The following is a 14,389-nucleotide window of genomic DNA, read 5'->3' on the forward strand; positions in this document are numbered from 1 at the left end:
GTGTAAAAGGGCCGCATGTGGCTTGTGAGCCGCTGTTTGGACACGCCTGTCCTATACAGTACATTAATGACCTGTGGGATGGAGTAGGCAAAAAAGAGTGTAAATTTAGAGGACATAACTTTGGGGAGCCCATCCAGTGTCAAAAGTGTGAATAGACTGAATCCAGAAATCATGGAAGAAAATGGAGACACTTATTGCATAAGGTACTTTTGCATGTAATACAAAAAAGTGTAGTGATGAGATCACCTTTTAAAAGATGGAAACAGCCTAGTCCTTAAATGGTCACAAGATGGAAAACATTGATCAAGAAAAGGATCCAGGAGTTGAAGTTGACAAACTTTAAAAAGTAATAAGTGGTAGCTGTTCAGAAACTGAACACTGACGTGACTAAACTTATTGAGGGAGCAAAAAAAAGCAAAATTGATCATATTACCATAAAAAGGGCTATAGAAACTATAGTTGGACTGCTCACTGAATGAGACCCAAAATAGTGAGGGCATTGAAGAATCACATACTGTCTAGAAGAGGTGATAAAGCAAGGATGATAAAGAATCACTGAGATGGTAACATAGGATGGGAAAAGTACATTGCTATTTTAAGGAGTGTAACTTTGGATTTACATCCTTGCAAAATCTTGATTTCTATGCTTTACCTCATTCCAAATCCAGATTTCAAAATTAGAGTTCAGAGATTGTTCTCATGTGGCAGATCACCATCTGACCTGGGTTGTTAGTTGCTGAACTGCAGACTGATCAGAAAGTCAGTAACTGAAATTTCCAATGCTGGCTGCTACTCAGCTTGCAGAGCAAAGGCCCTTGACTGACCAGTGAGCGCTGAGTGATACCACAACAGAGTTTGCTTATGTTCCTGCCATATAGCCTTGTAAGTATAGTTTTTTAAAACTTACTATGAACTCTTAGTTAAGCAATGTGATGAAACATGAATTGAAAATGTTGCTGATGCATGTCAGCTGTTTTGAATTAGAAATAAAAATGTATTTTTATTTTAGCCTCTTTAAGAAACAACTTTAACATAAACCTCTCATTTTTATGTAAAATATCCAAAATTTAAACTTACAAATAAAATAAACACTTTTACCTTAAAAAAAATTTGCTGTGGCTATGAAAGCCAAAGAAATAAGGAGGAGGAGGAGCCTCAACGTACACAAAACACTCATTCAAAAATGTAGTGAATTAAATATTTTATCTTTATTCTACTGTTCCCTTTTTGTAAGAAAATATAAATGCTGATTTCTTCTTCTTTTTTCCTACGAAAAACTGTAACAGGGCTTTGGGGCTTATTCATGTGTCCCAGGGCATCTGTTATGATCCTTTGAAATGGGGAGCCTTAGTCACATTTGTGCTCCTATCATGTGCTATGAATTCAGGAATCTAGGAAATTGTGTGTCTTTTCCTGCCTATTAGGAAAGAGGGCAGAGGGAGAGACCCAGGTCAGAAGAAGATCTGTGAGGAAGTGGGGCTGTTTACATCTGTCATGTGTAAGTCTTGAAAGAGAGAGAGCTTCAGGGAGCTGGAACTAGTTGTGGGGAAGCCTTGGCTATGTAGGGCTGGGGAGCCCAGGAAAGAAGAGCTTTAATGACGATTAACCCCGTGAGTAAAAGGCTAACATGAGACACTGAGACTGTTTTGGGTTGTTTTGGTTTTGAATTTTGTTAATAGAGCTCTGAAAAAAGAACTAGAACAGTGCTGTCATTTGGGGTGTGATTTCACCTTCCTCCAGGTGGCACATCAGCCACAAGAGAGAGAGTAAGTTTAGCCATGCTTTCTGGGTATAAGTAGCTTAGAAAAAATAATTCATCGCTAAAAAAAATAAAGATGTTCTAAATAGGCCTTATGTGTCATACAGTTAGGCCAGGAAACCTTTCTACATTTGTCCCCTAACCCATGGTTGGTTATTTAGTTCTAATTTTTAGTATAAGTTGAACCTTAACAATGTTTTAGAATTACTCTAAATCCTTAGATGTACATTACAATGTAGTGTGTAAATGTGTGTCACACTGTGCATGTATTTTTTTCAGTAATTTGTAACTAAATCACATTGCTGTTCTTCTTTTCTAATATATTGGACTGTAATTTCAGCCCCACCATTTTTCCTTCTTATTCCCATTCTGAATAATCTGCTCCTGCAGACTGCATTTATCCTGTGCCCTCTTTCTGTCTAGGTGTGGGGTTTTTTGTTGGTTTGTTTTTGTTGGTTTTTTAAACTCTGCTCTGTGGACGCTTTTTCTGGAGGAATTGAATCCGGAATGTTTTTCATATCATGCTCTGTGAGCTTAGCCAAGCCATAACAATAAAGATCTCTTGTTGTAAGCAGCTTCTCCAACAACTCAGACCACTGTTAATATTGCCCTGTCAAATCTGTTTACTTCAGAGAGAGGAAGCAGCACCTGACAGGAGAGTACATTGTCTGGTAAGGTATGGTGCTCCGGGGGATGCTGGCTTAGCTTTAGAAGGCAAGCTTCATTGCCTGCCCCATCACCTGAAAATTTCTCATTTTCTTCACTCTGCAGAAACGTGACACTGGATAGAGTTCTGCTTGCAACACAGTCACCCCACATAGTATCTTGGGAATTAAGAGCACTATAGCCTGTCCCATTTAGTTACCAATATTTGAAAAGGATGTTACCATAAAATGAAAATAATTATTGGTTTAGTTCCTGAAGTCTTTGTGTTTCTTATTCTGTTTTATAATAAAATAATTTCTCTCCTTCCCTTATTCTATCCCACATTCAACTTTAGTTTTTATTTGTATAAAGAATACATTGAGCTAAATTCTCTTCTGGTGTGACTCCATTTAGTGGACAGTGAAGAATTTGGTCCACTGCTTTTTCTTCATATTTGTGTAGTCTCTGCATGCTCACATATGTGTGTCAGGGTGGGAGAAAGATGTGCATATCTTTATTTCTCTGAAGAGAAAAACTCTGCGATATAATTAAGATTGAAATAATATGCTGACTTCCAGAAAGGAGTTACTGGTACATAATTTCCTTTGAGGGGTGGAAGTGGAGTAAAAGAAAAGGTGAGGGATGTTGGATGTTCTGAAGAGCTAAAGGGAACTGGAATAATGATGAGCTGCCACAGTTCAAGTGGGTTTCATGTCAAAGGTCTGATGGGTCACTTGTAAATGGGGGAGGAAATGTTTGAGTTGTAGGGCCTGCGAATGGACTGAAAGAAAGGAAGGGATAAGAAGAAGACGGGAGGGTTTAAAATAATAGGAAATGAATAAAATAGTAATTTGTATTACGAACCCTTTCCTAATTTTAAGTCTTTCACTTATATCCGTGGTTAAAAACTGGGGAAATGCTGAACAAAAATACATGGTATATTGAATAAAAATAATAAAATGTGAATAATGTAAAACTTTAAAAAAAAAAAAAAAGTGTGCTTCTCCATCCCTTTATCTCCTCCCCTCTGTGTGTGTATTGCGTGTTTAGAGCCTGATCCTACCAAGTTGAATTTGAGTAACTTTACTTATATAGGTAATCATTTTGAAGTCAGTGGGACTAACTCACAAGAATAAAATTGGTCACAGGCATAAGTGTTTGCGGGACAGAACCCTTAGATTGTATGCTTTTTGAGTCAGGAACCTGTTGTGTTATGGCCAGTACTTAGTAATTTTTTAGCTGCTAAATAAATAAATAACTACAAAAAGATAAAACTCTCCTCCCAGATCATCTTTTCATTGTGTCCCTTCTAGCCAGAAGGGCTCAGAATGAGACTGAGCTCATTTCAGTCTGAGTTCTCTCTCTCTCTTACCCTATCTTTGTCTTTGGAGGTTCAGCTTCTCACACATGAAGTACTGTATACAGGATGATAAGATCTGCCAGCAGTCTCCCTGGTTCGGACTGCAGTTATGACAGGTTTTTCACATTGGAGTAGGGGGAATTCAGGCTGCGAAGTAATGCATGCAACTGCTTGGCGGTAGAAAAGTGCACTTAATCAGCCAGAGCAGATGGGCATACAATTTGCCCCTTCGTTCAAGGTCTGAAGGGCAAAGGAGGGATAATCGAATTGTACATGGCCAGCATTCTGGAATACAGAATATCAGTATTCACTAGCTAACAGTCTCGATATTGTCGGGATCATCCTGAATTTCTGCCCTCAGTTCTGGGGTCCAGCCCGCTACCTCTCTCTGTCTTCTACTGGAGAGGTTTCTCCTGTGGTTCTGACCTCCAGCCTGCAGGGACTGTTCTTGGGGCTACCTTTCCTGCTCTTCTTTTTTTTCACTTCCTATTATTTGGCTTCCTTGCTCTCTGGTAGTAGCAGACTAGAAGTGGAAGACAGTCCACAATGGGGGATGGAGGGATTCACCAGCCTGCAGCAGCAATAGTGAGTTTTCAGAATGTGATATTTTAATGATGTGGCTTTGGTTAACATAAGAGGTAGTCAAGCTGCTAGAATGATGAGCATTGGTTTGAAAATATGCCATTGAATGCTTTGTGTATCCTCCATTGTGCTTATGGTTATTTCCAATATGTAAAATCATCCTTCTGTATAGCTTTGGCTTAATTTATTCAAGTGGCCATTTGATCAAAATAAAAAGTTAACTCACAACAAAATGCTTTTCTTGAAGCTTAATTTTGATACCAGTTTAAAATGTACAGACTTTTTTCTGTGTCCATTCACTTCTATAATATTCTGAAACAAAATTGCTCTGGCTTTGGTCCAAGGGCAATTTGTTATGAGTGTGCTAAAAATGTGATAAATGCTAATTAAATGTAAAATAATGATTCTGCTGTGACATTCTAGCATGGAAATTAAACACTATGCAAACCCTTGCCTAAGGAAAATAAATTGTAAGAAAATATACTAATTTTGAAGTGATAATTAAGTTTTCTTTGCTGTTCATTTCCATGTCTAACCAAATTTGAGTTTCACTTTTATAACAGACATTTATTATTGGACAGACATTTCAAACAAGATTTAATTTATATTAATGAAAATTATTTCCATTATTGCTTTAGAAATATGAAAATAGAATTGGACACACAGAATGTTTGTTTTGGTTGAAGGTAAGGAGGATTCAAAGAGAATTGGAAAAAATAACTTCTAGAGAACAACATAGCACTGGTAATTAAACACCCTACTATTCAGCACTATGTTGCTGTTAACTTGCAGCTCTGGGTTCTTCCATCGTTGGCTGGGAAGAACTAAATTTGTGGTGGGAGGTATTCTGTCAATTTGGGGTTCAATGAAAATACCTTTCTGGACTGACAACACCCTGTCTCTAAGCTGGTGCCAGAAGAGAAGCTCAGATCTTTATTTTCACCAAGTGGTTCACCCAGGATCTGCTGGGTTTAAGAAGTGGGGTTTGTTTGGCAGTGGGCCTTGTTAGCTTACCAGTTAGGTCCTTAATAATATGTTGATAGGCTTGGCAGAATTCAACTTCAAATTTTTTAGTAATATCATTGTTTATTTTTAAGCATTTTTTCTATTTTTAAAAAATGGGGGAATGTATAAGAGCAGACAATAGGGGAGGTCAGACAATTATTTAATGACAGTAGATGATGAAATTCAAAAAGTTAAAGCTTTATAACCATTAAAACACAATTGTGAAAATCACATGTCAAAATATACAAGGTAAATATCTTGAAATGAAACATGAGTGCTCAAGCAGTAATTTTTCTTTCTTTGCCTATCTGTAATTTTCAGTTTTTATTGATATAAATATTTTTCATTGGGGAGTGTGTGTGTGGTGAAATCGACATTTACTGACATTTACCAATAAAAATCTCATCCTTCCAAGCTTAGCTGTTGACCTTGCATGGGTGTAGCTGGAGAGGAAGCTGAGTGATCAGCCAGGGTGCTTCCAAGTAAGAACTTTAACAGAGAAAGCTTGGAATTTGGTTTTCGGTATTTTGGATTATTTATGTTTTTGTTTGACATAGGGGGTGGCTATTTAAAACTATGAACAGACACTGGGTCACAGACCTTAGAGACATGGGCCCATTATGGATCTTGTTCATTTTTGTTTGGCTAAAACAAACACCTTAGGAAGGAAGATCTTGAGGATCAGGTTGAGAACTTTTATGGGCCAACATAAGGAGCAGGTCAAATCTCTCTTACGCCTGTTGGCTTTTCAGTGGATAGTGATGGCAGAATGGTAATTGTGTGAGCCTGCTCTGAACTCACTATAACTATAGCAGGTTCCACAAAGTAGTTTTTGGGGCAAGAAGTAACTAGGTGTCTTTGATTCAGTGAGATTAATGTTTTTAATTAATAGGTCCATCATGTATGTATGTTTTATTTGGTTAATCTGAGCTCTGATTTTGGGGTCGTCTTGATACCTCTGCATGTAGTAACAAGGAAACAAGAAATTGAGGGTCATGATGTATGGGGGTACTTAGTGGGGAGGTCAGGAAGAACCTCAATAGTATCATTTAAATGATAGTGGTATCTTACTGCTTACAGTCTTTTCTGTCTGAAGTGCTGCCCTCTATTGACCGTAGGTTCTTGTAGTGTTTTGAAATATCGGTTTGTGTTCTAGATAGGACTTTGTTTCTGTTACAAGATAATAAGTAGGTTCAATTGGTTATACTCCAGTCTCTCTCCTGGGCTAGTATATGAATTTATAATGTACCTTTCATCTTGAAAGATCCCAAAGCACTTCACCAATTTTTCATTGACATACAAACTGCATACATTACAACCACTTTACCTACCACTGAAATGCAACCATATCTGGGATTAAGTGTAATAATAGTTTAATAGTACACAACCACATTACAGGATTGGAAATGAAGACGAATACAATATCTATTTGATGCTGTGGGGACAACTTAGGTTGAAATATCTGGAAAAATCACGTGAAAATTTGGCCAGGATACCATGATTAACAGCTTGTATAGTTTTGAAAATGCCATGGAATTATACCTAATCAGAAGTGATAGACCTCAGCATTGTGTTCTCCAAAAGACAATGCTTCGAGTAGTATGCAGCCCCAGCAGCATAATAGGGCGTTGGTTTATTTTTGATACCGTGGGAAAAATGTTTCCTATTGTATCAGCACTGCTTGCTGAAACACTTACGTGTTCCTTGAATTTCTTTCATCCAAGTACTGACCTTACCTACTCTGATACTGTTCAACTTGCAAGATCTGATGGGATCAGAGTTGCTTAGCAATAAGTTGAGATAATTTCTGCAGCCCAGTATCTCCCACAATTCTGGTACATATGGGCTATTCCCCTCTTTTCTGCAGTTTCTGGGGGCAGTTCAAAGCTGTAGTGCAGTCTCTGCTAGCCATGTCTCCCCCTCTGGCAAATGAAGTGTAAAAATATAATTAGGAAAGCCAAAAAAGAATTTGAAGGATGGCTAGCCAAAGACTCAATAAGTAACAGCAAAAAAAATTGAGTACATCAGAAGTAGGAAGCCTGCTAAATAACCAGTGGGGCCACTGGACAATCGAGATGCTAAAGGAGCACTTAAAGAAGATAAAGCCATTGTGGAGAAACTAAATGAATTTTTTGCATCTGTCTTCATGGCTGAGGATGTAAGGGAGATTCCCAAACCTGAGCCATTCTTTTTAGGTGACAAATCTGAGGAACTGTCCCAGATTGAGGTGTCATTAGAGGAGGTTTTGGAACAAATTGATAAACTAAACAGTAATAAGTCACCAGGACCAGATGATATTCACCCAAATGTGAAATTGCAGAACTACTAACTGTGGTATGTAACCTATCCTTTAAATCAGCTTCTGTGCCAGTTGACTGGAGGATAGTTAATGTGTTGCTCCAAAGGCAATCCTGGCAATTACAGACTGGCAAGCCTAACTTCAGTACCAGGCAAATTGATTGAAACTATAGTAAAGAACAGAATTATCGGACACATAGATGAACACAATTTATTGGAGAAGAGTCAACCTGGTTTTTGAAAAGGGAAATCGTGCCTCAGCAATCTACTAGAATTTTTTGAGGGAGTCAACAAGCATGTGACGGGGGATTCAGTGGATATAGTGTACATATATTTTCAAAAAACCTTTGACAAGATCCCTCACCAAAGGCTCTTACACAAAGTAAGCTGTCATGGGATAAGAAGGAGATTCCTCACATGGATCAGTAACTGGTTAAAAGGTAGGAAACAAAGGGTAGGAATAAATGTTCAGTATTCAGAATGGAGAGGGTAAATAGTGATGTTCCCCAGGGGTCTATACTGGGACCAGTCATATTCAACATATTCATAAATGAGCTGGAAAAGGGGGGTAAAACAGTGAGGTGGTAAAATTTGCAGATGACACAAACCTACTCAAGATAGTTAAGTCCAAAGCAGACTGTGAAGAGTTACAAAGGGATCTCACAAAACTGGGTAACAAAATGGTAGATGAAATTCAGTGTTGATAAATGCAAAGTAATGCACATTGGAAAACATAATCCCAACTATACATATAAAACGATGGGGTCTAAATTAGCTGTTACCACTCAAGAAAGAAATCTTGGAGTCATTGTGGATAGCTCTCTGAAAATATCCACTCGGTGTGCAGCGGCAGTCAAAAAAGTGAACAGAATGTTGGGAATCATTAGGAAAGGGATAGATAATAAGACAGAAAATATCGTATTGCCTCTATATAAATCCATAGTGTGCCTACATCTTAATACTGTGTGCAGATCTGGTTTCCAATTCTAATATATCTTTTTTGAGATGGGGCGAAGGTACAGAAAAGGGCAACCAAAATGATTAGGGGTATGGAACAGCTTCTATCTGAGGAGAGATTAGTAAAACTGTGACTTTTCAGCTTGGAAAAGAGACGACTAAGGGAGGATATAATTGAGGTCTATAAAATCATGATTGCTGTGGAGAAAGTAAATAAGGAAGTGTTTATTCCTTTTCATAACACAAGAATTAGGGGTCACCAAATGAAATTAATAGGCAGCAGATTTAAAACAAACAAAAAGAAGTATATCTTCACACAACGCACAGTCAACCTGTGGAACTTTGCCAGAGGATGTTGTGAAAGCCAAGACTATAATAGGGTTCAAAAAAGAACTAGATACGTTCATGGAGAATAGGTCCATCAATGGCTATTAGCCCAGGTGAGCAGGGATGCAAAACCATACTCTGAAGTGTCCCTTACCTTGTTTGCCAGAAGCTGGGAATGGGTGACGGGATATATTACTTGATGATTACCTGTTCTGTTCATTCCCTCTGAAGCACCTGGCATTGGCCGCTGTTTGAGGATAGGATACTGGTCTGGATGGACCATTGGTCTGACCCAGTATAGCCGTTCTTATGTTCTTATTCTCTCCTCTTCCATTTCTAGGAAAGGTGATCCAGAAGATAAGGAGAGAGAAAGCAAAGATCTCCACACTGGCCAAAGAAACCCTTGACCATTGGCCTGTGGTAGACTTGGCATTAGAACCTCCATTGAATCTATATGTGAGGCCAGACATATTCACCAAGATCATATCCTCCATCTAGACCCAGACTGTATACAACTGACCACACGGCTATTGAGAGGGAAGCACTAATCGTGGTCTGACTATCTTCATGAGTGATTGGGATTCTAGTTTTGAAGTCTGTCTGAAGGAGAGTAAAAGCCTACTCTATCTTCTGGACAAGGTTTAGCTTGTAGTGTCAAGGAAACGATCCCCAAGGACCTTGGAATTCCAGATATTCTGGACTTTCTTCAGGACGGTGTGGTCAAAGGACTCTAGCCCAGACCTGTAGCACACTAGGGGTTGGTCATAAGTTGCACTTTATACGCAGGGTCCTTGGGTTCCTTGGCAGAGAATCTTCAAATATTGAGATTTCCCAGAGCAGTCAAACTGGCTAGACTTGTGGTCAGACCAGTCTTTCTGAAATGGATCTAGTTCTGGTGCTAAAACCCCTAACAATCCACCTGAACCATTTACGTTGGTCACACCATTCTACCTACCCATAAAAATCTGTTTCTTGATTGCTAGCACATCTGCTGGATGAGTGTTGGAGTGGCAGTTTTATCCATGCAGGAACCTTGTTCTGTGTTCCATGATGGCAAGATAGTGTTAAGGACTTCAGAAGCTTTCTTGCTAAAGAAGAACTCAACTTTCCATGCCTCGCAGGAGATCATCCTCCCGTTGTTCTATGCAGAGACGTGGCATCCTACAGAAATGATGTGACATAATCTGAATGTTCATAGAGTACTAAAGATTGCCATCCAGCCTACCACATCAACAAGAAGATTGGGCATCATGTTCATATCCTTACCCCAAAGAGTCAATGGCTCTGGATATCCAAACTGTCTTTAGCCAGATTAATCATATTATGCATTGTAGAGGCATGGAATCAAAGTACACCGCACTGGGTCTTTGACAACGTCATAGGCGGAAAGAGCCTGCATGTCCTCTGCAGGGATCTGCAGAGCAGCAACATGGTCCTCTCTTAGTTCCTTCATTAGACACTATGAGTTGGACTTTCTGTCCTCTTCAGAGGAATCCTTCAGCAGGAAGGTGCTGCACACAGTGATCCAGAAATAGCTTGCCATTTTGGTAGTTTTTATTATTATATTATTATAATTTTTATGTGGGGGGAGACTTTCCTCATCTCATTCTATTTCTTTATCCCTTTCTTCTTCTGTTTGTTGCTTGCTACTTCCTGTACATATCAAAATCACAGGAGACATGGGGCTGCAGAATGAGAATTTTTTTACCCAATAACTTCCTTTCTGCTACCAGTGTCTTCCACAATTCTACCCTCCCTCTTAGCAAAGGGATAATTTAACTTTTATATCTACAGATTATGGGTTAGTTATCCTGTTGTACATAATTTAGTGGTTGGCATGGACATTATTATTACTAATTCTATTCGAAGAGATTTTGCACAGTTTTGGAATGAATCATTTGGCAGCAAGTTGGAGAAGGGGGTGTGACCAGAAGAATCTCCCCTGCTTTATTAGTTGATATTTGTACAATTTGGGGACAGCTAGTCATACCTTGCTTGAGGTTTTGATCTTGCTATCTGATATCCGGTTTTTTAAAGGACAGATGGAGAAGTCATTTCACTTCCCCATTAATGTAGCATGTTATAGTTAGCAAAAAGTAGTTTGTTATTTATATTACAGGGCCGCCTAAAATCCCAATTGAGATTTGGACCCCATTGTGCTAGGCACTGTAAAAAGGGGTGGTGTTATGATAAGTGGGGCCTACATATTCACCCTTATTGTGAGCTCAACTGTAAAAAGTATGTGAAAGATAAGATGGCACAATAACCTATAAAAACAAATGTTTGTGGGAGAAGATGTGAAGTGGAGATAGACTGAATTAGTCCAAACAGAAAGGTCTGCTGATACAACTCAAGGACTGTTTTAAGTTCGTGGTTGCTTGGTAAAAAGAAAAGTGTGGAACCAGAAATCCGTGAATCAAAATTGGTGTGTTGGAAACTAGGCTGTATTGCTGGACAAAATAATGAGGGGATGGGCTATTTCATCCACCATTCCCTTTATGGGTCATTAAAGAGAAATTGGGAGAAAAATTGGCTACTGGAGCAAGCTTCACCATCATGACAGCCACCCTCGTCATGTCCTGGGACCCCAGGCCTTCATCCTGATCCTGAGAGATGTCCTGACAAGACTGGACCAGAATGAGGGACCTAAATGATATTGCCACCTCTACGGCTTCAGCTGAATCCCAGACACCACCTGGGATGAACCAGGATTGGACTTCAGCAGCAGTAGCAATGGCTCCAGCCCATCTCGGCTAACTTCTTTTCCCCAGAAAGACAATTATTACAATCTTCGATACTGCCTGTCAAACAAGGGGGGTTTTCCTTCTAAAAACTCTCCAGCTAAAGGGAAAGAGAATAAGGGATGTTAAAATGAAAGCCTTATTCAGTACTTCACATTTCAAAAGCTTTAACTGTTTTTCTTCTTTTTTAAATCTTTAGTAAAAGGTTGAAAGGATTTTTAATAATGTGTTTGCCATGGTACTAAGCAGGCTGAGCTCTCTGCATATCAAAACGCGAACCTTGTTTGACACTGATTAATGATGGACAGTGACTGGGTTATGTTAACACCTTTCGCCCATTTGTTTAATCTAAATTAGTATAACAGTGGTCCCTCCAAAGAGTTTACAATCTAAATAGACAAGACAGACAAAGTATGGGATGGGAGACAAGCACAGAGAGGTAAAGTGACTTGCCCGAAGTCATACAACAGATGGTTGGCAGAGGTGAGAATTAGAATCCAGGTCTCCTGACTCCCATTCCAGTCAGCTGTCCATTAATAACGTATTTCTTGCATTCCCAAAAGTCTTTTTCTGCTGTTTTATTTGTACTTGGTGATTTCTGACCCAGGCAGTTTCTTTTGTAACACTAAAGGTTACTTTTACAATTTTTAAAAAGGATCAGCACTTCAAGAGGGATAGCTGTTGTGTGTCCACATATGCCCATGTATTCATATGTGTACACACAGATGTATGTACAATAAATACCATATTTGCCTGTCACATGTGTTAAATTCATAAATATAACTGTTTGTTTTCTTTCATTTAAACAGGTGGTATGTCGCAGCTTGTCCACTATACCTTCACGAAGTCAGTGTTTTGACATCCTCCAGAACGGTATCTGTAAATACCTGGTAAATAACATTTTTGTTGTATATTCTAAAAGTTATGTCCAAAATATAGAATGCACTTTGAAACAGCTTTGTGATATTCTGATTAACTCTGTACCCAGCTCTCCAGTATAGCAGCAGAACTCCAAAATCACCAGGATCACAAATGGCCCTGGTAAAACATCCTCTGCTGAATATTCATCAGGATCTTGTGTTGGGACCTAATACACTAGACCCTGGTGCTCTTAAGGGTCTCTTAATCTCAGTAGGTTGCAGCACTGTCTTTTGGCCACGGGTGCATTTCCTAGGCCCAGGCTGTCTTTCACCCCTTCATGGAAATGGGCCCTGTGTCCCAGCTGCCCTAGGTCTCCGGGACCATTGCTGACCCCTCAGGCTTCCCGGGACCACTCCCTTTCCTGGAGTTCCACCTTGTGTGTGGTCTGTGTTTACAGTTTAAACTCCCCAAGGTATAAGATAGGTGAAGCAAACACACACACACACACACACACACACACACACACATCTCAGATAATTCTAAACACAATTACACTTTACTTAAGATAGCACAAAAGAACTAGAGATCTAACTTCCTGATCTAACCAAAAATTCCTCAGATTTGTGGTCAACAACTCCCACTACTAATTCACAATACTGCCCTTTGCCCTGTGAGCAGATCCTCATGTGTTAATGAAGCATGTGGCAGTGGTGTTCTGGAAAAGTCAGGAGTCCACATATTCCCTTACCTAGACTACTGGCTAGTAAGAGGCCAGTCCAGGACTCGGGTACCATCCAGCGTGGCCACCATAGAGTCCAACTTAGATGTGCTGGGGTCCTAATCAATATGGAGAAATCTATGCTGACTGCTGTATAGAGAATAGAATTTATTGGGGTGGTCCTGGACTCTACAAAGGCCAAGGATTTCCTGCCAGGGTTGAGTTTCCAAACAAAGCAGGGTATTACTCTAGATCAGCTGCGGCCCATGTGACATCCTCAGGGCCTTGCAGGTAGTGTATTATGTGGATGTGGCCCACATAACACGTGTGTCCCACAATAGTAAATAGGTTGAGAGTCACTGGTCTAGATTTAAAGGCCTATTCTGTCAATACAATGTAAAACTGCCACGAGCTTCTATGGCGCATGGGAGCATGCACTTACATGGTGCAATATGCTAAACTGCACCTCAAGAAGCTATGAAGCTGGTCAGCCTCAATGTGTTCACCAGCCTGTCATCATGGAAATTACGGTTCAAATGCTTGTTCAGGTCTTGTTCTCCCTGGACGGATGGACAGAACCCTTGAATGTTTGCATGAGAGTCCTCTTTGTTCCTTCACAACAGACACAGTCACAGAAGGTATTCCGTTGAAGGAGAAGGTATTTGTAGGTATTTGTCTTTGTATTTGTATGCCTCCAGAGGCTGGTAGGGGCAGTGTGCTGGGAGAGAAGCTGAGCCCTGATTAGGGGGCAGGTTTTCTCTGACTAGGGGTCCCATAAAGGTAGCCAGCCAGTCAGGCAGCAGCAGAGACAGCTGCAGCGGCACAGGAGCCAGCAAACAGAGCTGTAAACAGGGTAGTTTGAGTGGGAGTTTGCAAGGGGAGTTTGCAGGGAAGACTAAGAGAGCCAGGCAAAGGAACAGACAGGGAAGGGAGCGTGTGGTGGTCTGGCAGTGTTTTGGTGCTCGTTGGGGGTTTGTTTTGCTGTGGGTGGTGGTGTTTTGGTTTGGTTTGGTTTGTTTCCTGGACTAACAGGATTTAGGTGGGAAGGCAATGACAGATACAGAGGCAGCAGTGGGAGTGACCCATGCAGTGGAAGACACAATGAAGATGACTGGGTGTGGAAGCTGTGGCATGTA

At 40.0% G+C, this 14,389-nt stretch overlaps 1 protein-coding gene across 10 annotated transcripts in view; it reads left to right on the forward strand.

Annotated features, from left to right (window-relative positions):
- TEX10 (testis expressed 10) overlaps positions 1-14,389 on the forward strand; it is a 122,190-nt gene that overhangs the window by 85,625 nt on the left and 22,176 nt on the right. For 6 of the 10 annotated variants that reach the window (XM_037893422.2, XM_043540332.1, XM_037893425.2 and 3 more), the window contains exon 12: positions 12,484-12,564. In XM_037893422.2, the coding sequence (XP_037749350.2) occupies positions 12,484-12,564 (81 nt within the window). Of the gene's footprint in view, positions 1-668; positions 883-9,273; positions 10,481-12,483; positions 12,567-13,801; positions 14,082-14,389 lie in introns of those variants that run through there. The other 4 variants (XR_005224473.2, XR_006288795.1, XM_037893427.2 and 1 more) reach the window with 4 other exon arrangements.

The sequence above is a fragment of the Chelonia mydas genome, chromosome 2 (genome assembly GCF_015237465.2).
Source record: "Chelonia mydas isolate rCheMyd1 chromosome 2, rCheMyd1.pri.v2, whole genome shotgun sequence".
NCBI classification, from domain to species: Eukaryota; Metazoa; Chordata; order Testudines; family Cheloniidae; genus Chelonia; species Chelonia mydas.